Raw genomic sequence first — 26,874 nt, forward strand, 5'->3', positions numbered from 1 at the left:
GGAGGAGGTGGAGCCCAGTATGTGACCACAGCAGGGCAGTTGGCGGATTTCACTCTGAGGGAGTTCCCCAGGGGTAACAGCCATGAGCCCTGGAGAGGGCTGGGCACTGGGTGTAGGGACCAGAGAAGGCCCAGGCAGAAGACAGGGTCATGTGGGCCAGGAACACTGGGAAGGCTGCTGTCAGCAAGAGGGACTAGTGGCCCCTCTCCAGCAAGTTCAAGCCAAGCTTCCAGCCTGAGGGCAGATGAGGCCCAAGACAGGCCAAGAGGGCTGTGATGGCCCCTGGGGGGGCAAAGCCCTGACCCAGGCAGCACTGGCCCCTACTGCTGCAAAGCCTGGCCATGGGCACCCAAGTCCTGCTGTCCCCAATGCAGCACCACCAAGCACAGCCCCAGCAGAAAGGAGCTTGTCCAGCTTCCGAAGCCTATGAGACAGGTAAGGAGCCAAAAGAGTTATGGTGGGAATATGTGGATCTCCCTGAGGTGGGAGCCAGGAGTGGGCATCCAAAGAGGAGAGCAGCAGTGAGGGGAAGAATGGAGTGAAGGAAGAATCAGCCAGAGAGAAGGAGCTTGGGCAGAGACTGGCTGTATTTAAAGTGCTGATATTTGTCCTCCACGGATTTTTTTTTGCATTGATTTTTAGCTTTTAATATTGCATAAAAATACGATTTATCTTGATGACTGAATTTTTGGCACCCCTTAAATTTTGCACTAGTGCCACCCTTGCCTCACACTTGTCCTCCGGGTAGGGCAGAAACATGGAGGCAGGAGCAAGATGTACCCAGAGGCACTAATCATTTTAGAGGCAGAACGTCTCTCTCTGTACCCCAAGTTAGATCCTGCTGTTATCCCCATCTTGCAGAGGAAGGTAGGGGTCCAGAGACGTAAATTGACCTTTCCAAGGTCACAGAGCATAGGCACAAACAGTCTGGGGACTAGAAGTCCGAGGCCCAAATGCTGTGATCCCATCATCGTGTCCTGTGTTGAAACAAAACGGTGCAACAGAAGAGGTGGGCTGCAAGGCAGTTAGGGGAGCAAGGGCTTGGCTGAGTCTCCCCCAAGGATGTCCACTCTGCAACTTTTTCATAAATACTTACAGGAGCCAGGACTGGGGACCCAAAGAGGGTGGACCTGAACCAAAGAGGTCACAGGCACAGGGACAGATCACACTGATCAGACAGATGCACGGAAACTGAAGCGTGAGGCTGGCGCTCAAGGCACTGGGAGATGCCTGGGCTGCGTGCAGGGTGCACAGGCGCAGCAGAGAGCTCCCTGCCCGAAGCAGGGGTGAGCAGGCGCCACACCGTGCTGTGCGTTGTGTTTTTTCGGTGCGTCCTTGATCTTGGAGTACAGGGGAGTTGTTGAGAGATTTAAGCAGCAGACTGTCAGGGTCGGATTCGTGTTTGGAAAACTATTTTCGAATAGGAGACTAGTGTGAGGCCAGATTAGAGGACCAAGGATGGATAATGGCCAAAGCTTGCGCCTTGGGGATGGGGAGGAAAGGCCAAGTACCAAGATCTCCTATAAAATTAGCAAGTACCAGAGTTTGACCAGGGAGGAATGGGCACTCTCATGGACTGTCTATAGAAAGTCTAAAACGTATAACCATCTTAACAATATGCAGCAGGTCACTTTTTAAAAGTCTATATATTTAAATTGTGTGATTACACTGCTAGGAATTCATGGGGTGGTGAGGGTAGGGGAGGAATAATCAGAAATGTAACCAAAGGTTTACAAAAAAGAATGGCTAGCTCAACATTATTAATGGTGGGAGAAAACTGGAAATAATCTAAATATCCAACAGAAAGGGTGTGACCAAATACCTTCGGAACATCCATCATAAGGAATCTTACACAAGCCTCCAAAACTCTCTTTCTGAAATTGGGCTTTTTTTTTTTCTCTTTCTGAAATGTGTGCACATTTTCAAAAGACTGTCCGAAAATATAGAAAAATATCAATGGTATGTCTCTGGCTGATGGGACTTCAGCTCATTTAAATTTTTGCTTTCTAATTTTCTATACTTTTGAAAATGTTCACAGGAAGATATATGTTTTGTTTTTATCTTCTAAAATAATTTTTAATATAAAAGTAACATGTACTTGTAAAAAAAATAAAAGATTAAGCAAAGAAGTATATTAAAGAAAAAGTGTAATGTTTCTGCTTACCTTCTCCACACATCTTACCCTAAAACCCATTGTCCAGAGATGACCACTGTCAGGTTGGCCTATATATTTCTATTCCTTCTCCCATGTGGGTATGTCCCTGAAAACACACACACACGCATCTAGTTGGTTATACATCCATTATTTGGAAAAAATGAAATCATGCTCTGCTTATTATCCGGCAACCAGCTTCTTAAACCGTTTTTTACTGATGTTTTCTATCTCAATCTGTATGGATCTCCCATGTTCTTATAATGGCTTTGTAAGACTTCAAAATTTGGATGACCCAGAGGGTATGTAATCATTACCTTATTAATGGAAATTTAGGTTGTTTCCATTTAAAATATAAATTACAAGTGATGCTGTCACGGAAATACCCACATATGTGTGCATATGTTGTGTGTGCTTGAAGTGCACTTAAGTGTCTACTTTGGACTAATGACTATACTGGAATTATTGGACCAGAGAGAATGGGCTTTTGAAATGTTCTTTATATACTACCCAAATGTCCTTCTGCAAGGCTGTCCCAGCTTATATTCACTGCAGTGAATGACAGTGCCCTTTCCTCACATCCTTCCCAATACTGTGACACTGCTGACCCTTTTTTATTTGCTCATCCCTGATGAGTATTAATGAGGATGTGTTCGTGTTTAATTGCGTATGGGATCGTGGGTGAGCGTTCTTCCCTTCCATATTTTTTTGACTGATTATATTTTCACTGTGAGTTTTCCTGTCGTAATTTTGCCTATTTTCCCATTTGATTCCTTGTGTTTTCTTATCGATCTATAGAAACTCCTCATATATTTGTATGTGAATCCCTGGTTAAGTGTATATCTTGTAAATATTATTTGGTGGAATTTCCTTTTCATTTTATGACTATGGAATAAGATTTGACAGTGTCATTGGTGGATTTGTCTTCTGGTCCCTTGGGTCAGTAAGATCTCCCAAAACATTCTACTTTCCCTTAAAAGGTAGTGGCTGGGAGGGCAGAACGGCCGATCATGGGACTCCCCCACCAGGATATGAACCCACAGCCTCCCCAAACCATTCAGTCTGCTTCCTGTGCTTGCAAAGGGCTTCTGGCATCAGGGGCTTCAGGAAGTCCAGCTTGGACTTGTAAAACCACCACCCAGAATGGTTGGTAATAGCATCAAAGGGCCAAGGTCAAGTGGACCTTTTTAGGTAGCATTAACTACCTGCAGGTTCAGTGACTCCTCCATCTGATGGGAAGGGTGCATGGCGGCAGTATTTCCTCTCTGTTGACCCTCTCCTATGAGGACAGGGCAGCACGTGCCCATGAAGGGAGTGCCTTGATCTCCTCTTTATTCTCCCAATGACACCTTGATATCTAGGGAAAAGAAGAAATGTAAATAGTTCCCTAATGTTCCCCACTTTATAGAAGGATGGTCAGTTCCCTCCATCTTCCCCTACTGATTTATCACTGCATGATAACCTGGTAAATTCTTAGATCTTATGGATCAGTTTAGGGGTTCACACAAAGGTCATCCTTTGTGCATGATGGAAATGTGGCTTCATATATGGACATCAGTCCAGTGGGAGCCTCCTCGGGAGACTCCTAGGTACACACACATGACCCCAGGAGATCTCTAAGCTCCTGCTTGCTGATTGAGGATACACTCTAGCTCATCTGTGCCTACCCAACTGGGGCATGAAATCAGTCACTCATGCTAGTTCCAGTTAGTGGGAGTGGGGATTGAAGACTCTTTGAAAGGAACAGAGCAGAAGTCACACACCAGACCATTTCCGACATGAGACCAGATAAGGGATTGGCTGGAGCTGCTCCCGAGGTCATCTGGACACAGGTTGGCATGCTCTACAGAACCAACCAAGACTTAATGTAAAACAGTCCCTAACTAGGACATTCCCAAGAAGAAAAATCTGAGCTTTCTAGTGCGATGGCTGGGGACATAGGAATGTTCCAATGGCTCATGAACACATACACACCTTCTTTTAATTGCAAAGGAAGGTTTCAGAAGCAGGGTTCACCCTCTGCCCTCAACTCATGGTGTTACCAAGAATTGGGGTTGTTTGAAAATGCTGACAGGGGATGTCCTGTTCATCTGCATGGAACCTAATTCAAAAGATTACACAGGCCCTCCATAGACTCAATCCAATTCCCGGGAGATGGTAGTACCAAGAGCAGATCAGATATCAGCTTCCTTTGGAAGAACTGTTTCCAAGGATCCTGTTGCAGAACACATGGGGTCACTGGTCCTGTCATCTGCTAGGGTGGGGGTCGTGTCTCTCCTTCATGCTGAGCAGACACCAGCCTAGAGGAGTGCCCCTACTTCCTCCACCACAGCTGCAGGTGGGGGGCTACTGGGTGGGGCACAGCTCCCAGGAGGGGTTTTTGTATGAGCCTGTGTCACAGTGTCCGGTGTTCGGCGGAGGGACCCAGCTGACCGTCCTAGGTGAGTCTCCTCAACTCCCTCCTTCCTTCCCTGCTCTCCCAGAGGTCTGGGTGATTTTCTGCCTTTTTCTTTTGTGTCTTTTATGTCTCGTCTCAGCCTTGGTCATGCTTTCACCTGGGATCCCAACCTCTGGGACCCTGACCTCCTCCTCTCCCCATTGGATTTTCCTGCTTACTTCTTAGGTCATCACCAGCCCCTTACCTCCACCCTGAGAGGCAGACAATGGTTGGGATGACTAAAAACTCCTCTCTCTGTCTGCCAGGGTCATGCTGGGTCCTACGTGTGCTCTGTTCTGGCCCCTGATGCTCCACTCTTATCAATGGGAGGCACTGGGGTCCGCCATCCTAAAGGGAAGAGGGCAGAGGGAGCATTGGGGGGGGATGACCATTTGGGGCCTTTAGAGGGACCCAGCACCCTCAGGTCCTAGGCTGGGGACACACAGGTTAGAGGTTCTGAGAAGGCCCCAGGGCTCTGGGACAAGGATCCAAGGATGGTTGCAGGGGTGGAATGGCTCCCGCCGGCCTCTCCAGGCTGCCACCCAGCGCTCTATGGGCAGAGAGCCAAGCAACGCTGCAAGACAGGAGAGAGCAGGGAGGACAAGGTGCTCCAGTCAGGAAGCCTGGAACAGGGTCATGGAACGACAGGGTGTGGGGAAAAGACAGACTCCTGGCTCTTATGGGAAACGAACAGTTACAAAATGAAGCCAGTATGGACAGTATGGCTACTGACCTGACTAATTGGCCAGGGGAAACACCAAGGGACAAGGCAGAGGGGACACCCAAGAACCTTCAGGCAGACCGTGGTCTTATGGGGTCCTTGGCTCATTACAGACTTCGAGAGAGATACATTTGGGTAAATATAATTGCCACAGAGGAGAGATCCAGAGGCCTCCAGAGCAGAAATACCAGATCACAGGAGACCACAGAGAGTTCTTGTCATCCACTCCGGGGACAGGCAGAATGTCACAGGAAGAGGCCAAGAGAGTGAGGGCCAGACATCTGTGTGACAGGCCAGGGCCCAGACGGTTCTCAAGTCAGGAGATGGCAGGTGTACAGTGTGACAGCTACCCATGAGGGATGGGAAATAGTTGGAGGAAGATGCAAGCCACCCTCTTGAGAATAATTGCTCAGACAGAGGTTGGTCCCTAAACAGGGGCCCATGCCCTGGGCCTGGACACCCAGGCCTGTGGGTGTCTCTAACCTTGATGTTAGAGACACTAACATGAGGGTCTCCCGCAAATGGAAATGGAATCAATGACCCACTGCCCCCACCATGCCCCGCAGGTCAGCCCACGTCCGCACCCTCGGTCACGCTCTTCCCGCCCTCCTCTGAGGAACTCGCCGCCAGCAAGGCCACCCTGGTGTGCCTCATCAGTGACTTCTACCCAAGCGGCGTGACGGTGGCCTGGAAGGCAGACGGCAGCCCCGTCACCCAGGGCGTGGAGACCACCAAGCCCTCCAAACAGAGCAACAACAAGTACGCGGCCAGCAGCTACCTGAGCCTGTCGCCTGACAAGTGGCAATCTCACAGCAGCTTCAGCTGCCTGGTCACGCACGAGGGCAACACTGTGGAGAAGAAGGTGGTCCCCTCACAGTGCTCTTAGGTCCCTGAGACTTCCAGGGATGGGGGCCTTCCTCTCCCAGATACCCCTTTCCCAGCTCACCATGTCCCCCTGAGTCCCCACCCAGGTTCTGCTCAGAGCAGGCAGGTCACAATGCCATCCCTGTTTATTATTTGCTCAATAAAGATCTCATCATTTATCATCTGATATTTCTGATGTGTATTTTCTATCTGGTTGTGCCTAGGTTAAAGTTTCGGTAGTTAAGGGAAGGGACAGTTATGGAACATGTGATATTATCCGCTCATCGTCTACTCAGCTAACTCTGAAAGGACCCCGTCTGAGCTCTGTTTGTCCCAGTCAGTGACACATAGCAGGAAAGAGTCCTGTGGGTCTGGGAGCGCCACCATGCGATCCTTGTCACCTGTAAAGTGCAGAAAGCTGACCGAGATGGACCAGGGGGCCTCCGGGGTAACAGGGAGAATCGGGGAGGGCTCCAGGAGCCAGCGGTGGGCACAGACAACAATAAGAAGGAAGGTGATCCTTGAGCCAAAACAATGGCTTTTCAGAGCAGGAGGGAACTTCCCTGTTGCAATACAAATGACCCAGAGGGAGAGCGATGACCACCCAATGAGCAGTCCATGTTTGGCCCATTAGCAGGGAGCCAGGAAAGCTTTGAACAGTGCCTCTTAGAAATACATTTCTCAAACTTCCACAATGCCTGTCAGCTATGTAAAGACCATAGCAAGTTCTACAGCAAACAGTTTAACATCTTGTAGCCTAACACTCCCCAACCTCGTTGACTCTCCCAACCAACTCAGGGAGCCCTGGAACACTCTTCAAGACAGCAGAGTCCCCTTCACTAGTGCTGAGATCTAAGAGTCAGGCTGAAGCACAAGGAAGCCCAGTTAATGTTCTGATGGCCTGGGTTAGGTTCAGGATCAGAGTGGCCCTAGCAGGGGGCTGGCACCTCAATCAGTGAGGTCAAGGAGAGCGCTACTCTCTGGGTAGGTTATGAATGAAGCCGATGATGTTGGCCTGCGTGTGGTGGAGATTTGGAGAACTGGGTCAGTAGAAAGGCAAGCAAGTGGGCATCCAATGATTGTCCCTAGGACTAGAGTCAATTCCATTCAAGGAGTATAGTTGGACTGGGGCAGATAAGTCAGGAGGGTGAGTGTGGCTTGAGGACTACAGCAAGGTCAAGCTTCCCCAAGCATCAGGGCCCTCCGCCCTCCTACGCATGGGCCCACAGGACTTTCACTCACTAGGGCTCAATCCTGACTGCACATGCAGTCTGGTGTCAGACATACACTCCCAGGGCCCTGAAGCAGGCCGGGGTAATCCCCCTGTCTATGTCTGGAGCTTATGGGGAACGAGGAGGAGCCTTCACCAGAACTGCTAGGGAGCTGAGTCAGGCCAAGGACAGAGCCTACAAAGCCAGGGAGTTTAAGGACCACAATGGTACAGAGCACAGGGGACCCCTTATTAAGGTTTCATCCCCGCCACTCCCACCCTAGAGAATCCTAAGAGGTGGAAGGAAGAGTAGAGGGTCCTGGTATCACACAGCACCTGCTGGCCTCATTTCATGGATCTGACTACAGAGGCCCAAATGAGGGAGAAGACCACCCAGGTCTCCCTCATTTCCATGGCCCTGCAGGCAGAAGCCCGGAGTCTCCCTGCCTGCGGTACGACCCCTCACTTCCTGTAAGTTTACATTAAGGAAGAGTAAAACACCAAAATACAAAGATGGAGGAATAAGAATACCTCCAAACTCATAAACTCCAGGTTGCAGTTCACCACCAGTTCCCTGATGATGCTGACCCCAATGACAGAATAATTGCTCTGTTATGAAATATTTTGAAGCAAGCTCCAGGTATCATGTCTTCTATAGATAAATATTTTATCTATGGAGCGACAGATAAGGTCCTAGCAGAAACAAAAGTATTATTATCAAACCTACACAAACACTATGAATAAACCATTTAATCAAAAAAACTCTTTCTCCTCAGAGTTATCACAATTGCCATAACAGAATTCAAGGAGTTACATTTCAGGACCTGTACTTATTTGATGGTATTTCCTATTATGACTATAGAATACGGTTTGTCACTGTGATCGGTGGATGAGTCTTCGGGTCCCTTGGGTCAGTAAGAATGTCCCCAGTCACTCTACTTTCCCTAAAAAGATAACGGCGATGATGGCAGAGATGCCGATTCTGGAAATCTCCCATGTGGAAATGAAGCCACGGCTTCTCTGAAACATTCAGTCTGCTTCCGGTACCTGCAAAGGGCTTCTGGCATCAGGCGCTTCAGGAGAGCCGCTTGGACTTGGCAAAACCACCGCCCAGAATGGTTGCTACATTGCATCAAAGGGCCCGGGTCAAGTGGACCTTTTTAGGTAGCATTAACTACCTGTAGGTTCACTGACTCCAGCCATTTGATGGGAAGGGTGCCTCATGGCACCCTTGACCTTGACCTTGACCCATGACCACTCATTGGATGGTCATCGCTCTCCCTCTGGGTCCTTCTGTCCTATGTCCTTTCTGTCCTCCTTCTCCTGTGAGGAAAGGGCAGCACGTGCCCATGAGGGAAATGCAGTAGTACAGTGTGACAGCTACCCAGCTACAGACCCTAGCTGGGTAGCTCCTAGTCCTAAAGACTCCTCTTTATTCTACCCATGGTGCCTCTGATATCTAGGAAAAAGAAGAAATGAAAACTGTCCCCTATTGTTCTCCATTTATAGAAGGATGGTATGTCCTCTCCATCCTCCCCTGTTGAATCATCACTATGTGGTGATCTGGTAAACCCTGAGATCTTATGGATCACTTTGGGGGATCATACCAGGGTTGTCCTCTATGCACGATGGAAATGTGGCTGCACATATGGACATTAATCCTGTGGGAGCCTCTTTGGGTGGCTCCAGGGTAGACACACATGACCCCAGGACACCTCTAAGCTCCTGCTTCCTGATTGAGGATATAACTCTAGCTCATCTATGCCTATCGACCCTGGGCGTGAAATCAGTCACTCATGCCAGCCTTGGTTAGTGGGAGTGGGGAATGAAGACTCTTTGAAAGGAACAGAGCAGAAGTCACACACCAGACCATTCCCAACATGAGACCAGATAAGGGATTGGCTGGAGCTACTCCCGAGGTCATCTGGACACAGGGTGGCATGCTCTACAGAACCAACCAAGACTTAACTTAGGACAGTCCTAACTAGGACATTCCCAAGAAGATAAATCTGAGACCTCTGGAGTGATTGTTGTGGACATAGGAAGTTTCCAGTGGCCCATGAACCCAGACCCACCTGCTTTTAACTGCAAAGGAAGGTTTTGGGAGGGAGGGCACACACAGGGCCCTCACCTGATGGTGTCACTAAGGAACTGGGATTGCGTGACGATGCCGAGAGGGGATGTCCTGTTCCTTTCCATGAAACCTAACTCAAAAGGACATACAGGCCTTCCACAAGCTATTCTACGTCCTGGCAGACAGTAAAACCAAGAGCAGATCAGATCAACTCCCTTTGGGAGAATTGTTTCCAAGGATCCTGTTGCAGAACACATGGGGTCACTGGTCCTGTCATCTGCTCAGGGTGGTGGCCGTGTGTCTCCTCCATGCTGAGCAGACGCCAGCCTAGAGGAGTGACCCCACTTCCTCCACCACAGCTGCAGGTGGGGGGCCAGTGGGTGGGGCACAGCCTCCCAGGAGGGGTTTTTGTATGTGCTTGTATCACAGTGTTATGTGTTCGGCGGAGGGACCCAGCTGACCGTCCTAGGTGAGTCTCCTCAACTCCCTCCTTCCTTCCCTGCTCTCCCAGAGGTCTGGGTGATTTTCTGCCTTTTTCTTTTGTGTCTTTTATGTCTCGTCTCAGCCTTGGTCATGCTTTCACCTGGGATCCCAACCTCTGGGACCCTGACCTCCTCCTCTCCCCATTGGATTTTCCTGCTTACTTCTTAGGTCATCACCAGCCCCTTACCTCCACCCTGAGAGGCAGACAATGGTTGGGATGACTAAAAACTCCTCTCTCTGTCTGCCGGGGTCGTGCTGGGTCCTACGTGTGCTCTGTTCTGGCCCCTGATGCTCCACTCTTATCAATGGGAGGCACTGGGGTCCGCCATCCTAAAGGGAAGAGGGCAGAGGGAGCATTGGGGGGGGGATGACCATTTGGGGCCTTTAGAGGGACCCAGCACCCTCAGGTCCTAGGCTGGGGACACACAGGTTAGAGGTTCTGAGAAGGCCCCAGGGCTCTGGGACAAGGATCCAAGGATGGTTGCAGGGGTGGAATGGCTCCCGCCGGCCTCTCCAGGCTGCCACCCAGCGCTCTATGGGCAGAGAGCCAAGCAACACTGCAAGACAGGAGAGAGCAGGGAGGACAAGGTGCTCCAGTCAGGAAGCCTGGAACAGGGTCATGGAACGACAGGGTGTGGGGAAAAGACAGACTCCTGGCTCTTATGGGAAACGAACAGTTACAAAATGAAGCCAGTATGGACAGTATGGCTACTGACCTGACTAATTGGCCAGGGGAAACACCAAGGGACAAGGCAGAGGGGACACCCAAGAACCTTCAGGCAGACCGTGGTCTTATGGGGTCCTTGGCTCATTACAGACTTCGAGAGAGATACATTTGGGTAAATATAATTGCCACAGAGGAGAGATCCAGAGGCCTCCAGAGCAGAAATACCAGATCACAGGAGACCACAGAGAGTTCTTGTCATCCACTCCGGGGACAGGCAGAATGTCACAGGAAGAGGCCAAGAGAGTGAGGGCCAGACATCTGTGTGACAGGCCAGGGCCCCAGACGGTTCTCAAGTCAGGAGATGGCAGGTGTACAGTGTGACAGCTACCCATGAGGGATGGGAAATAGTTGGAGGAAGATGCAAGCCACCCTCTTGAGAATAATTGCTCAGACAGAGGTGGGTCCCTAAACAGGGGCCCATGCCCTGGGCCTGGACACCCAGGCCTGTGGGTGTCTCTAACCTTGATGTTAGAGACACTAACATCAGGGTCTCCCGCAAATGGAAATGGAATCAATGACCCACTGCCCCCACCATGCCCCACAGGTCAGCCCACGTCCGCACCCTCGGTCACGCTCTTCCCGCCCTCCTCTGAGGAACTCGCCGCCAGCAAGGCCACCCTGGTGTGCCTCATCAGTGACTTCTACCCAAGCGGCGTGACGGTGGCCTGGAAGGCAGACGGCAGCCCCGTCACCCAGGGCGTGGAGACCACCAAGCCCTCCAAACAGAGCAACAACAAGTACGCGGCCAGCAGCTACCTGAGCCTGTCGCCTGACAAGTGGCAATCTCACAGCAGCTTCAGCTGCCTGGTCACGCACGAGGGCAACACTGTGGAGAAGAAGGTGGTCCCCTCACAGTGCTCTTAGGTCCCTGAGACTTCCAGGGATGGGGGCCTTCCTCTCCCAGATACCCCTTTCCCAGCTCACCATGTCCCCCTGAGTCCCCACCCAGGTTCTGCTCAGAGCAGGCAGGTCACAATGCCATCCCTGTTTATTATTTGCTCAATAAAGATCTCATCATTTATCATCTGATATTTCTGATGTGTATTTTCTATCTGGTTGTGCCTAGGTTAAAGTTTCGGTAGTTAAGGGAAGGGACAGTTATGGAACATGTGATATTATCCGCTCATCGTCTACTCAGCTAACTCTGAAAGGACCCCGTCTGAGCTCTGTTTGTCCCAGTCAGTGACACATAGCAGGAAAGAGTCCTGTGGGTCTGGGAGCGCCACCATGCGATCCTTGTCACCTGTAAAGTGCAGAAAGCTGACCGAGATGGACCAGGGGCCTCCGGGGTAACAGGGAGAATCGGGGAGGGCTCCAGGAGCCAGCGGTGGGCACAGACAACAATAAGAAGGAAGGTGATCCTTGAGCCAAAACAATGGCTTTTCAGAGCAGGAGGGAACTTCCCTGTTGCAATACAAATGACCCAGAGGGAGAGCGATGACCACCCAATGAGCAGTCCATGTTTGGCCCATTAGCAGGGAGCCAGGAAAGCTTTGAACAGTGCCTCTTAGAAATACATTTCTCAAACTTCCACAATGCCTGTCAGCTATGTAAAGACCATAGCAAGTTCTACAGCAAACAGTTTAACATCTTGTAGCCTAACACTCCCCAACCTCGTTGACTCTCCCAACCAACTCAGGGAGCCCTGGAACACTCTTCAAGACAGCAGAGTCCCCTTCACTAGTGCTGAGATCTAAGAGTCAGGCTGAAGCACAAGGAAGCCCAGTTAATGTTCTGATGGCCTGGGTTAGGTTCAGGATCAGAGTGGCCCTAGCAGGGGGCTGGCACCTCAATCAGTGAGGTCAAGGAGAGCGCTACTCTCTGGGTAGGTTATGAATGAAGCCGATGATGTTGGCCTGCGTGTGGTGGAGATTTGGAGAACTGGGTCAGTAGAAAGGCAAGCAAGTGGGCATCCAATGATTGTCCCTAGGACTAGAGTCAATTCCATTCAAGGAGTATAGTTGGACTGGGGCAGATAAGTCAGGAGGGTGAGTGTGGCTTGAGGACTACAGCAAGGTCAAGCTTCCCCAAGCATCAGGGCCCTCCGCCCTCCTACGCATGGGCCCACAGGACTTTCACTCACTAGGGCTCAATCCTGACTGCACATGCAGTCTGGTGTCAGACATACACTCCCAGGGCCCTGAAGCAGGCCGGGTAATCCCCCTGTCTATGTCTGGAGCTTATGGGGAACGAGGAGGAGCCTTCACCAGAACTGCTAGGGAGCTGAGTCAGGCCAAGGACAGAGCCTACAAAGCCAGGGAGTTTAAGGACCACAATGGTACAGAGCACAGGGACCCCTTATTAAGGTTTCATCCCGCCACTCCCACCCTAGAGAATCCTAAGAGGTGGAAGGAAGAGTAGAGGGTCCTGGTATCACACAGCACCTGCTGGCCTCATTTCATGGATCTGACTACAGAGGCCCAAATGAGGGAGAAGACCACCCAGGTCTCCCTCATTTCCATGGCCCTGCAGGCAGAAGCCCGGAGTCTCCCTGCCTGCGGTACGACCCCTCACTTCCTGTAAGTTTACATTAAGGAAGAGTAAAACACCAAAATACAAAGATGGAGGAATAAGAATACCTCCAAACTCATAAACTCCAGGTTGCAGTTCACCAGTTCCCTGATGATGCTGACCCAACGACAGAATAATTGCTCTGTTATGAAATATTTTGAAGCAAGCTCCAGGTATCATGTCTTCTATAGATAAATATTTTATCTATGGAGCGACAGATAAGGTCCTAGCAGAAACAAAAGTATTATTATCAAACCTACACAAACACTATGAATAAACCATTTAATCCAAAACTCTTTCTCCTCAGAGTTATCACAATTGCCATAACAGAATTCAAGGAGTTACATTTCAGGACCTGTACTTATTTGATGGTATTTCCTATTATGACTATAGAATACGGTTTGTCACTGTGATCGGTGGATGAGTCTTCGGGTCCCTTGGGTCAGTAAGAATGTCCCCAGTCACTCTACTTTCCCTAAAAAGATAACGGCGATGATGGCAGAGATGCCGATTCTGGAAATCTCCCATGTGGAAATGAAGCCACGGCTTCTCTGAAACATTCAGTCTGCTTCCGGTACCTGCAAAGGGCTTCTGGCATCAGGCGCTTCAGGAGAGCCGCTTGGACTTGGCAAAACCACCGCCCAGAATGGTTGCTACATTGCATCAAAGGGCCCGGGTCAAGTGGACCTTTTTAGGTAGCATTAACTACCTGTAGGTTCACTGACTCCAGCCATTTGATGGGAAGGGTGCCTCATGGCACCCTTGACCTTGACCTTGACCCATGACCACTCATTGGATGGTCATCGCTCTCCCTCTGGGTCCTTCTGTCCTATGTCCTTTCTGTCCTCCTTCTCCTGTGAGGAAAGGGCAGCACGTGCCCATGAGGGAAATGCAGTAGTACAGTGTGACAGCTACCCAGCTACAGACCCTAGCTGGGTAGCTCCTAGTCCTAAAGACTCCTCTTTATTCTACCCATGGTGCCTCTGATATCTAGGAAAAAGAAGAAATGAAAACTGTCCCCTATTGTTCTCCATTTATAGAAGGATGGTATGTCCTCTCCTCCATCCTCCCTGTTGAATCATCACTATGTGGTGATCTGGTAAACCCTGAGATCTTATGGATCACTTTGGGGGATCATACCAGGGTTTGTCCTCTATGCACGATGGAAATGTGGCTGCACATATGGACATTAATCCTGTGGGAGCCTCTTTGGGTGGCTCCAGGGTAGACACACATGACCCCAGGACACCTCTAAGCTCCTGCTTCCTGATTGAGGATATAACTCTAGCTCATCTATGCCTATCGACCCTGGGCGTGAAATCAGTCACTCATGCCAGCCTTGGTTAGTGGGAGTGGGGAATGAAGACTCTTTGAAAGGAACAGAGCAGAAGTCACACACCAGACCATTCCCAACATGAGACCAGATAAGGGATTGGCTGGAGCTACTCCCGAGGTCATCTGGACACAGGGTGGCATGCTCTACAGAACCAACCAAGACTTAACTTAGGACAGTCCTAACTAGGACATTCCCAAGAAGATAAATCTGAGACCTCTGGAGTGATTGTTGTGGACATAGGAAGTTTCCAGTGGCCCATGAACCCAGACCCACCTGCTTTTAACTGCAAAGGAAGGTTTTGGGAGGGAGGGCACACACAGGGCCCTCACCTGATGGTGTCACTAAGGAACTGGGATTGCGTGACGATGCCGAGAGGGGATGTCCTGTTCCTTTCCATGAAACCTAACTCAAAAGGACATACAGGCCTTCCACAAGCTATTCTACGTCCTGGCAGACAGTAAAACCAAGAGCAGATCAGATCAACTCCCTTTGGGAGAATTGTTTCCAAGGATCCTGTTGCAGAACACATGGGGTCACTGGTCCTGTCATCTGCTCAGGGTGGTGGCCGTGTGTCTCCTCCATGCTGAGCAGACGCCAGCCTAGAGGAGTGACCCCACTTCCTCCACCACAGCTGCAGGTGGGGGGCCAGTGGGTGGGGCACAGCCTCCCAGGAGGGGTTTTTGTATGTGCTTGTATCACAGTGTTATGTGTTCGGCGGAGGGACCCAGCTGACCGTCCTAGGTGAGTCTCCTCAACTCCCTCCTTCCTTCCCTGCTCTCCCAGAGGTCTGGGTGATTTTTTCTGCCTTTTTCTTTTGTGTCTTTTATGTCTCGTCTCAGCCTTGGTCATGCTTTCACCTGGGATCCCAACCTCTGGGACCCTGACCTCCTCCTCTCCCCATTGGATTTTCCTGCTTACTTCTTAGGTCATCACCAGCCCCTTACCTCCACCCTGAGAGGCAGACAATGGTTGGGATGACTAAAAACTCCTCTCTCTGTCTGCCGGGGTCGTGCTGGGTCCTACGTGTGCTCTGTTCTGGCCCCTGATGCTCCACTCTTATCAATGGGAGGCACTGGGGTCCGCCATCCTAAAGGGAAGAGGGCAGAGGGAGCATTGGGGGGGGGATGACCATTTGGGGCCTTTAGAGGGACCCAGCACCCTCAGGTCCTAGGCTGGGGACACACAGGTTAGAGGTTCTGAGAAGGCCCCAGGGCTCTGGGACAAGGATCCAAGGATGGTTGCAGGGGTGGAATGGCTCCCGCCGGCCTCTCCAGGCTGCCACCCAGCGCTCTATGGGCAGAGAGCCAAGCAACGCTGCAAGACAGGAGAGAGCAGGGAGGACAAGGTGCTCCAGTCAGGAAGCCTGGAACAGGGTCATGGAACGACAGGGTGTGGGGAAAAGACAGACTCCTGGCTCTTATGGGAAACGAACAGTTACAAAATGAAGCCAGTATGGACAGTATGGCTACTGACCTGACTAATTGGCCAGGGGAAACACCAAGGGACAAGGCAGAGGGGACACCCAAGAACCTTCAGGCAGACCGTGGTCTTATGGGGTCCTTGGCTCATTACAGACTTCGAGAGAGATACATTTGGGTAAATATAATTGCCACAGAGGAGAGATCCAGAGGCCTCCAGAGCAGAAATACCAGATCACAGGAGACCACAGAGAGTTCTTGTCATCCACTCCGGGGACAGGCAGAATGTCACAGGAAGAGGCCAAGAGAGTGAGGGCCAGACATCTGTGTGACAGGCCAGGGCCCAGACGGTTCTCAAGTCAGGAGATGGCAGGTGTACAGTGTGACAGCTACCCATGAGGGATGGGAAATAGTTGGAGGAAGATGCAAGCCACCCTCTTGAGAATAATTGCTCAGACAGAGGTGGGTCCCTAAACAGGGGCCCATGCCCTGGGCCTGGACACCCAGGCCTGTGGGTGTCTCTAACCTTGATGTTAGAGACACTAACATCAGGGTCTCCCGCAAATGGAAATGGAATCAATGACCCACTGCCCCCACCATGCCCCACAGGTCAGCCCACGTCCGCACCCTCGGTCACGCTCTTCCCGCCCTCCTCTGAGGAACTCGCCGCCAGCAAGGCCACCCTGGTGTGCCTCATCAGTGACTTCTACCCCAGCGGCGTGACGGTGGCCTGGAAGGCAGACGGCAGCCCCGTCACCCAGGGCGTGGAGACCACCAAGCCCTCCAAACAGAGCAACAACAAGTACGCGGCCAGCAGCTACCTGAGCCTGTCGCCTGACAAGTGGCAATCTCACAGCAGCTTCAGCTGCCTGGTCACGCACGAGGGCAACACCGTGGAGAAGAAGGTGGTCCCCTCACAGTGCTCTTAGGTCCCTGAGACTTCCAGGGATGGGGGCCTTCCTCTCCCAGATACCCCTTTCCCAGCTCACCATGTCCCCCTGAGTCCCCACCCAGGTTCTGCTCAGAGCAGGCAGGTCACAATGCCATCCCTGTTTATTATTTGCTCAATAAAGATCTCATCATTTATCATCTGATATTTCTGATGTGTATTTTCTATCTGGTTGTGCCTAGGTTAAAGTTTCGGTAGTTAAGGGAAGGGACAGTTATGGAACATGTGATATTATCCGCTCATCGTCTACTCAGCTAACTCTGAAAGGACCCCGTCTGAGCTCTGTTTGTCCCAGTCAGTGACACATAGCAGGAAAGAGTCCTGTGGGTCTGGGAGCGCCACCATGCGATCCTTGTCACCTGTAAAGTGCAGAAAGCTGACCGAGATGGACCAGGGGGCCTCGGGGGGTAACAGGGAGAATCGGGGAGGGCTCCAGGAGCCAGCGGTGGGCACAGACAACAATAAGAAGGAAGGTGATCCTTGAGCCAAAACAATGGCTTTTCAGAGCAGGAGGGAACTTCCCTGTTGCAATACAAATGACCCAGAGGGAGAGCGATGACCACCCAATGAGCAGTCCATGTTTGGCCCATTAGCAGGGAGCCAGGAAAGCTTTGAACAGTGCCTCTTAGAAATACATTTCTCAAACTTCCACAATGCCTGTCAGCTATGTAAAGACCATAGCAAGTTCTACAGCAAACAGTTTAACATCTTGTAGCCTAACACTCCCCAACCTCGTTGACTCTCCCAACCAGCTCAGGGAGCCCTGGAACACTCTTCAAGACAGCAGAGTCCCCTTCACTAGTGCTGAGATCTAAGAGTCAGGCTGAAGCACAAGGAAGCCCAGTTTATGTTCTGATGGGCCTGGGTTAGGTTCAGGATCAGAGTGGCCCTAGCAGGGGGCTGGCACCTCAATCAGTGAGGTCAAGGAGAGCGCTACTCTCTGGGTAGGTTATGAATGAAGCCGATGATGTTGGCCTGCGTGTGGTGGAGATTTGAAGAACTGGGTCAGTAGAAAGGCAAGCAAGTGGGCATCCAATGATTGTCCCTAGGACTAGAGTCAATTCCATTCAAGGAGTATAGTTGGACTGGGGCAGATAAGTCAGGAGGGTGAGTGTGGCTTGAGGACTACAGCAAGGTCAAGCTTCCCCAAGCATCAGGGCCCTCTGCCCTCCTCCGCATGGGCCCACCAGACTTTCACTCACTGGGGCTCAATCCTGACTGCACATGCAGCCGGGTGACCCCTCCAGTGGCTGGGACCTCATTCAATAATGTCCCCAACACTCGACACATTTATTTACCGTTGGATTGGGGATGGAGCAGTGATGTCAGTCTGCATAAAGGAGTGCCTCGGGAGTACTGGTCAATAAGAAAGGCCACCATGAGTGCCTCAGGAAAGGCTTCCAGTGATTTTCCCAATGACAGAGTCCATTTGAATTCAGAAGTAGAGTTAAGGCAGGTCAGACCAGCCTGAGACCCATGTCCAGTTCAGGCTTCCCCAAGTACACAGGGACTCCAAACACCAGACCCATAGGACTCCTCCACCTGCCATCACTATGGCTTTGTGGAGAGTACACCTGCTGCTTCTAGTCATAGACACAATCACTCCAGGGCCTGAGGCACACATGTCAACCTCTCAGAGATACAGGCCCTGCTCTGCCAGTCCTCCAGTCCCTAGGTTTGACAGATACACTGTCTGAGCCTCCAGCTCCTCGGGGACATGAAGCTGCCTTCCACAGACCTGCTGGGGGGCAGGGACTGCCCCAGGACAGAACTTTCAAATGCTATGCTCTCTTGGGCCACACTGCATCAGAGGATAGGGGTTCCCTTGCAGCTTTGTCACAGCCATCGGTCCCCACATCTACCTAGGAGATGGTAGAAACACAGGGATCAGCATCTTCCTGAGTCCATTTCTCAGACAGAAACACTAACACCTCAACGAACAAGGGGACCACTCAGGTCTCCTTCATCTCATGGGTCCTGCTGGAAAGAATGACTCCTTCCACCCTACCCAGAGCTAGTGTCACCCCAAGACAAAATATTCTGTTCATTGTTATAAGTTTGCAGTATGAAAAAACTGAGGACACAAAGAGACAAGACAAAGAAGAGCCCCCATGTTCCTATCGACCAAGTCCCCGAGTCATAGTGACCCACGCACAGCAGAATAACTCCTCATATGCAGCATTTTAAAACAAATGTAATGTCATATCATTTATTCTGTATATAATTCATTTGTGAACTGGAAACACGGAAACTGAAAGAGAACAAGTACAACATCATTACCAATTCTAAGCAGAAACCATCAATAACTTCTTTTTTAAATTTTTTATTTAAACTCAATTTGGGGGGCACCTGGGTGGCTCAGTGGGTTAAGCCACTGCTTTCGGCTCAGGTCATGATCTCAGGGTCCTGGGATCGAGTCCCACATCGGGCTCTCTGCTCAGCAGGAGCCTGCTTCCCTTCCTCTCTCTCTGCCTGCCTCTCTGCCTACTTGTAATCTCTCTCTGTCAAATAAATAAATAAAATTCTTTAATAAAAAAAAACTCAATTTGGTTAACATATAGTGTACTATTAATGAGGGTAGATTTAGTGATTCATCAGTTGCATGTAACACCCAGTGCTCATTACAACTAGTGCCCTCCTTAATGCCCATCACCCAGTTACCCCATCCCCCCACCCAACTCCCGTCCCGCAACTCTCACTTTGTTTCCTATAGTTTGAAAAGTTGCTTATGGTTTTCTTCCCTCTCTGTATTCATCTTATTTTATTTTTCCGTCCCTTCCCCTATGTTCATCTGTTTTGTTTCTTAAATTCCACATATGACTGAAGTTATATGGTATTTTTCTTTCTCTGACTGACTTATTTGTTCAATAGACTCTAGTTTCATCCACATCATTGCAAAAGGCAAGATTTCATTCTTTTGAAGGCTGAGTAGTATTCCATTGTATATCTCTATACCATATCCTCTTTATCTATTCAAGCACCCACGGACTTCTGGTCTCTTTCCGGTTTCGCTATTGTGTACATGCTGCTATGAACACTGGGCAGCATGTGCCCCTTCGAATCACTGTTTTTGTGTAGGGTTGTTCTATTTTTAACATTTTGAGGAACCCCCACACTGTTTTCCAGAGTGGCTGCACCAGCTTTCATTCCCACCAACAGTGTAAGAGGGTTTCCCTTTCTCTGCATCCATCCCAACATCTGTTGTTTCCCAAACTGTTGATTTTAGCCATTCTGACTAGTGTGAGGTGGTTGTTTATTGTGGATTTGATTTCTATTTCCCTGGTGACAAGTGATGCTGAGCATCTTTGCATGTGTCTGATGGCCATTTGTATGTCTTCTTAGGAGAAATGTCTCACTCATTTCTGTCCATTTCTTCACTGGATTGTTTGGTTTTGGGGTATGGAGTTTGATAAGTTCTTCAGAGATTTTGGACACTAGCTCTTCATCTGATATATCCTTTGTAAATTTCTTCTCCCATTCCATAGGTTGCCTTTTACTTTTGCTGATTGCATCCCCTGTTGTGCAGAATTTTTATCTTAACGAAATCCTCATAGTTCATTTTTGCTTGTGTTTATCTTGTTTTTGGAGATGTGTGTAGTAAGAAGCTATTGCAGCCTAGGTCAAAGAGGTTGGTGCCTGTGTTCTTCTCTAGGATTCTGATGGATTCCTACCCACATTTAGGTCTTTCATTCATTTTGTGTTTAATTTTTGGCATGATGTAAGTAGTGGTAAAAGTGGTCCAGTTTCATTCATCTGCATGTGGCTGTCCAATTTTCCCAACATCATTTCTTGCAGAGACTATCTTTTTTCCATTGGATATATTTTCCTGCTTTGTCAAAGATTAGTTGACTGTAGAGTTGAAGGTCCATCTCTGGGTTCTCTGTTCTCTTCCATTGATCTATGTGTCTGTTTTTGTGCCAGTACCATACTGGCTTGATGATTACAGCTCTGTTACTGCTTGAAGTCCAAAATTGTGATGCCTCCAACTTTGGTCTTCTTTTTCAACATTCCTCTATCTATTCGGGGTCTTTTCTAATTCCATACAAATTTTAGGATAGTTTTCCCCAGCTCTGAAAAATGCTGATGGCCTTTTGATAAGGATTGCTTTGAATGTGTAGATTGCCTTGAGTAGCATCAACATTTTAGCAATATTTGTTCTTCTAACCTGTGAGCATACAATATTTTTCCATTTCTTTGTGTCTTCCTCAATTTCTTTCTTAAGCATTCTATGGTTTTTAGAGTACAGATTCTTACCTCTTTCATTGGGTTAATTCCTATGTATTTTATGGTTCTCCAGTGTAATTGTAAATGGGATCAATGCCTTATTTTCTCTTCTTCTGCTTCATTCTTACTGTATAGAAACGCAACTGACATTTGCAAATATGACAGTACAGACAAAAGTTTGATATCCAGGATCTATAAAGAACTCCTCAAACTCAACACACACAAAAGAGACAATCATATTTAAAAATGGGCAAAAGATATGAACAGACGCTTCTCCAATGAAGACACACAAATGGCTATCAGACACATGAAAAAATGTTCATCATCACTAGCCATCAGGGAGATTCAAATGAAAACCACACTGAGATACCACCTTACACCAATTAGAATGGCCAAAATTAGCAAGACAGGAAACAACATGTGTTGGAGAGGATGTGGAGAAAGGGGAACCCTCTTACACTGTTGGTGGGAATGCAAGTTGGTTCAGCCACTTTGGAAAACAGTGTGGAGATTCCTCAAGAAATTAAAAATAGAGCTTCCCTATGACCCTGCAATTGCACTACTGGCTATTTACCCCAAAGATACAGATGTAGTGAAAAGAAGGGCCCTCTGTACCCCAATGTTTATAGCATCAATGGCCACGGTCACCAAACTGTGGAAGGAACCAAGATGCCCTTCAATAGACAAATGGATAAGGAAGACGTGGTCCATATACACTATGGAGTATTATGCATCCATCAGAAAGGATGAATACCCAACTTCTGTAGCAACATGGACAGGACTGGAAGAGATTATGCTGAGTGAAATAAGTCAAGCAGAAAGAGTCAATTATCATATGGTTTTACTTATTTGTGGAGCATAACAAATAACAGGGAGGATATGTGGAAATGGAGAGGAGAAGGGAGTTGGGGGAAATTGGAAGGGGAGGTGAACCATGAGAGACTATGGACTCTGAAAAACAACCTGAGGGTTTTGAAGATGTGGGAGGTGGGAGGTTGGGGTACCAGGTGGTGGGTATTAGAGAGGGCACATATTGCATGGAGCACTGGATGTGGTGCAAAAACAATGAATACTGTTACGCTGAAAAGAAATTTAAAAAAAAAGAAAGAAAGAAAGAAAGAAACGCAACAGAATTCTGAGCATTGATAATATATCTGTGACTTTACTAAACTCCTGTGTCAGTTCTAGCAATTTCTTGGTGGAGTCTTTGGCTTTTCTACACAGAGTATCCTATCATCTCTGAAGAGTGAAAGTATGACTTCTATACCAATGTAATGCCTTTTCCTTCTTCTGTTGTCTGATTGCTGAGGGTAGGACTTCAGTACTATGTTGAACAGAAGTGGTTAAGAGTGGACATCCGTGCTGTGTTCCTGACCTTAAGGGAAAAGCTCTCAGTTTTTCCCCATTGAAGATGATATTCACTGTGGGTCTTTCATATGTGTCTTTTATGCTGTTGAGTTGTGTTCCCTCTATTCCTAAAGCCAGAGGACTTTTATCAAGAAAGGATACTGTATTTTGTCAAATACTTTTTCTGCATCTATTGAGAAGATCATATAGTTCTTCTACTTTCTCTTATCAATGTTGTGTATCAAATTGATTGAATTGCAGATGGACTTCTTAATCTCAAAATAATATTCTATTTTTTCTGCAAAAGCCTTACACTTCTCGTAAGTGAATTCATGGAGTAATATAAATGATGTTGTTATTTGGTGGTATTTTCTTTTCCTTTTGTGACTATGGAATAAGGTTTGCCTCTGGGATTGGTGGATGTGTCTTCAGGTCCCTTGGGTCTGTAAGAATCTCTCAAATCACTCTACATTTCTTTGCAGTGAAGTAGCCATGGGGGCTGAGCTGACAGTCCTGGGACTCTTCAACGTGAATATGAAGCCACAGCCTCCCTGAACCCTTCAAGCTGCTTCCTCTTCCTGCAAAGGGCTTCTGGCATGAGCAGATTCAGGAAGTCCAGCTTGGACTTGGCAAAACCACCAGCCAGGATAGTTGGTTTCTTTGCATCTAAGGGCCCAAGTCAAGGTGACCTTTTTAGGTAGCATTAACTACCTGCAGGTTGAGTGACTCCTCCATATGATGGGAAGGGTGCATCATGGCAGTACTTCCGCTCTGTCTTCCCTCTCCTGTGAGTGCAGGGCAGCACATGCCCATCTTCTCTTTATTATCCTCATGACACCTTTCATATCTAAGGAAAAGAAGTGTTCCCCCACTTTATAGAAAGATGGTCGGCTCCTTCCATCGACCCTGCTGAATTATCACTGTGTGATGACCTGGTAAACTCTGGGATCTTATGGATCAGGTTGGGGGATCACAACTGGGTTTCCTCCATACATTATGGAAATGTGGCTGCACAGATGGACATCAGTCCTTTGGGAGCTTCTTTGGGTGGCTCCTGGGTACAGGCACATGATCCCAGGAGTTCTCTATAATCCTGCTTCCTGATTGACAACCAAGTCTAGCTCATCTGTGCCTACCCATCCTGGCTGCAAAATCAGTCACTCGTGCCAGTTCTGGTTAGTGGGAGTGGGGATTGAAGACTCTGTGAAAAGAACAAAACAGAAACCATACACAGACCCTCCTGAACATGACTACAGATAGGTAACTGGCAGGAGCTGCTCCAAAGGCCACCTGGACACAGGTTGGCATGTCCTTCAGGACCACTCCAGACTTTACTTAGGACAGTCCCTAACTAGGACATTCCCAAGAAGATAAAACTGACCCCTCTGGAGTGATGGCTGGGGACATAGGAAGTTCCCAATGGCCATAAACCCATAAACCCTTTGCTTTTCCCTGAAAGGGAAGGTTTGGGAGGGAGGGGAAACACAGGGCCCTCACATCATGGTGTCACTAAGGAATTAGGATTCTTTGAACATGTGAAGAAGAGATGTCCTGTTCATTTCCATGGAACCTAACTCAAAAGGACACACAGGACTTCTGCAAACTATTCTATGTCCTGGCAGATAGTAAAACCAAGATCAGATCAAATATCAACTCCCCTTGGAAAAATTGTTTCCAAGTATCCTGTTGCAGAACACATGGGGTCAGGGGTCCCATCATCTGCTAGGGGTGGGGGCCGTGTGTATCCTCCATGCTGAGCAGATGCCAGCCTAGAGGAGTGCCCCCACTTCCTCCACCACAGCTGCAGGTGGGGGGCTAGTGGGTGGAGCATGGCCTCCCAGGAGGGGTTTTTGTATGAGCCTGTGTCACAGTGTTGGGTGTTCGGCGGAGGGACCCAGCTGACCGTCCTAGGTGAGTCTTCTCATCTCCCTCCTTCCCTGCTCTCCCAGAGGTTTGGGTGATTTTCTGCTATTTTTTTTCTCTGCATGTCTTGTCACAGCTTTGGCCATGCTTTCACCTGGGATCCCAGCCTCTGGGGACCCAACCTCCTCCTTTCCCTGTATGCATTTTCCTACTTACTTCTTTGGTCATCACCAGACCCTTACCTCCGACCTGAGAGGCAGGCAATGGTTGGGATGACTAAAAACTCCACTTTCTGTCTGCCAAGGTCATGGTGGGTCCTACGTGTGCTCTGTCCTATCTGGCCCCCTATTTTTCATCCTTGTCTCTGGGAGGCACTAGGGTCCCCCATCCTAAAGGGAAGAGGGCACAGGGAGCATTGTGGGGATGACCGTTTGGTGCCTTTAGAGGGATGGAGCACCCTCAGGTCCTAGGCTGGGGACACACAGGTCAGAGATTCTGAGAAGGTCCCCAGAGCTATGGGACACTGGATCCATGGCCAGGATTGTTACAAGTGTTGACAGCCTTGCCTGGGCCTCCTAGGTCTACAGTGCAGAGGTCTGAGCTGGCATGGGGATCTCAGGGAAACTTGCAACACAGAGGACTGTGCAGGGAAGAGAAGGACCTAGAGAAATGATGGGATGCGAAAACTATATAGACTCCTGAGTCTCTACAAGACGTATATCCTGTCCGCACGAAAGGCAGAATCTAAGACATAAAGGCTCTAGGGATGTGACTAGCTCACAGGCGATGAAGGGAGAGGCTGCTGAAAGATTTGGAATAACGGAGACCTTAGGACAGACAGATAAACTTTAAGGGATTAGCGAAGTTCCCACTCCATCCAGGACAGCCCAGGAGAGTTAGTTCTGAGTAAAAACAGAATAATTAGAGCAAAGACTCTAATGCCCTGAGCACTGGAGTCTCAGCACTGAATGTCCTCAGGATTATTCAACTAGTGGTCAGACAGCTCATAGAATCACCTGCGGTACTGAGAAACAGACATAGAGCCCCAGACAGACACCATCAGAAAGACAGAGGAAGTAAGAGCAGGAGTGAGATTTGGCCATCTGTGTGAGGAGAAACGTCTCAGGAGAGTGTCAAGATGAGTGCAGGCAGGTGTCCCACTCAAAGCTTCCCAGCAAAAGTACTCAGTTGTTTAAGGAAAAACTAAAACTGCCCTCCATGGCCTAAACCTGCACACACTGAGTTGAAACAAGGAAACGTAGTGGGTACTCAGGTACATGTACATCACAAAAAAATGGAATCAAGTGACCGATGACAGATGATAAGGGTCTAACCTCCTTCCATAATACCTCTAACAGGTCAGCCCACATCGGCACCCTCGGTCACGCTCTTCCCACCCTCCTCTGAGGAACTCGCCACCAACAAGGCCACCCTGGTGTGCCTCATCAGTGACTTCTACCCCAGCGGCGTGACGGTGGCCTGGAGGGAGACGGCAGCCCCGTCACCCAGGGCGTGGAGACCACCAAGCCCTCCAAACAGAGCAACAACAAGTACGCGGCCAGCAGCTACCTGAGCCTGTCGCTTGACAAGTGGCAATCTCACAGCAGCTTCAGCTGCCTGGTCACGCACGAGGGCAACACCGTGGAGAAGAAGGTGGTCCCCTCACAGTGCTCTTAGGTCCCCGACACCCGCCCCCACCCAGCGGGGCCTGGAGCCAAAGGACCTCCAGGACGATCTTCCCTCCGCCCAGGGTAATCCCAGCCCTTCTCCCTGCACCCCGTCAACACTCAATAAAGTGTCCTTTATTCAATCAGAAATCATCCTCTCTGCTCATTGCGTCTCAAACACTCTGTGTCCTGAACTTGACCACCTTTAACGGTGAACATATAATTCTTCTGCCTCGGGGAAAAGGGGTCTAGAGAAGACTCCTAGTTTGGGAAGGGGAAGTTTCCCTCTCACCTAAAAGGACAAAGAATATTCCAAACAGAAAATACCTACAGGAGAACCAAGATAGAAGACGACCCCTCACAATGGTTCTATGCTTTCTTTTCTTTGTGGGGACCTTGGCCACGGTCACTCATTAATGCCCTTGCTGACATTGGCTCTCCATTCTGTGGGGAAAATGTTCGAGGGTCTCCCCAAGCCCGGGCTCTCAGGATCTGGAACTAGAACCCATCATAAGACGTCCACTCTCCTCTCCCTGTAGGGCCCTCCTCTCCGTGCCGAGAGTTCCCTGGGTTCCTTTCCCCTGGGGACCTTTCCCACGATCACATCCTAGAACACCTGCCATTCCTTAGGGGACACCCTCACCTGACTCCCCCGGGACATGGTTTGTGTCCTCTACCACAGACCCTACCAATGACTGTCAGGGCAGAACACTCTGAGAGGACATTGGTCACCCCCACGCTCACTCCCACTCCCACTGGGGGCTCCTTCTCCCATGTTGTCCCTTGGTTCCCACATGGATTCATTCTGTCTGGGAGACAGACACCATCTATGCTCTCTAGGACCCTCCCAGGCCCAGGCAACCCAGGAATCCGCTACTTGTGCTGGGGTGA

The 26,874-nt window shown here is 49.3% G+C and overlaps 3 protein-coding genes, 1 pseudogene and 1 gene segment (V, D, J or C); all 5 read left to right on the top strand.

Moving 5' to 3' along the window:
• The window catches only part of LOC101680986 (immunoglobulin lambda-1 light chain-like), a 586,873-nt gene extending 580,512 nt beyond the window's left edge, over positions 1 to 6,361 (top strand). For 3 of the 8 annotated variants that reach the window (XM_045065744.1, XM_045065745.1, XM_045065750.1), the window contains exons 3-4: positions 4,560 to 4,593; positions 5,877 to 6,361. In XM_045065744.1, the coding sequence (XP_044921679.1) occupies positions 4,560 to 4,593; positions 5,877 to 6,196 (354 nt within the window). In that variant the 3' untranslated portion in view covers positions 6,197 to 6,361. Of the gene's footprint in view, positions 1 to 4,554; positions 4,594 to 5,876 lie in introns of all 8 variants that reach the window. The other 5 variants (XM_045065742.1, XM_045065743.1, XM_045065747.1 and 2 more) reach the window with 3 other exon arrangements.
• LOC101676037 (immunoglobulin lambda variable 4-3) overlaps positions 1 to 11,697 on the top strand; it is a 780,698-nt gene extending 769,001 nt beyond the window's left edge. For 6 of the 8 annotated variants that reach the window (XM_045065717.1, XM_045065719.1, XM_045065713.1 and 3 more), the window contains exons 3-4: positions 9,890 to 9,927; positions 11,213 to 11,697. In XM_045065717.1, the coding sequence (XP_044921652.1) occupies positions 9,890 to 9,927; positions 11,213 to 11,532 (358 nt within the window). In that variant the 3' untranslated portion in view covers positions 11,533 to 11,697. Of the gene's footprint in view, positions 1 to 9,888; positions 9,928 to 11,212 lie in introns of all 8 variants that reach the window. The other 2 variants (XM_045065712.1, XM_045065711.1) reach the window with 1 other exon arrangement.
• Positions 1 to 25,993, top strand: LOC123387654 (annotated as a pseudogene).
• Positions 1 to 26,874, top strand: part of LOC101682709 (immunoglobulin lambda-1 light chain-like) — a 1,123,284-nt gene that overhangs the window by 1,093,137 nt on the left and 3,273 nt on the right. The window lies entirely within an intron of this gene.
• Positions 15,130 to 17,027, top strand: LOC123387657 (the record flags this gene model as incomplete). The annotated part of the segment is given in 2 exon segments: positions 15,130 to 15,256; positions 16,543 to 17,027. Coding segments are annotated over 2 exon segments (447 nt in total), but the record flags the coding sequence as incomplete, so codon positions are not given.

Source organism: Mustela putorius, unplaced genomic scaffold, assembly GCF_011764305.1.
Source record: "Mustela putorius furo isolate JIRA1106 unplaced genomic scaffold, ASM1176430v1.1 tig00003858_pilon_pilon_pilon, whole genome shotgun sequence".
NCBI classification, from domain to species: Eukaryota; Metazoa; Chordata; class Mammalia; order Carnivora; family Mustelidae; genus Mustela; species Mustela putorius.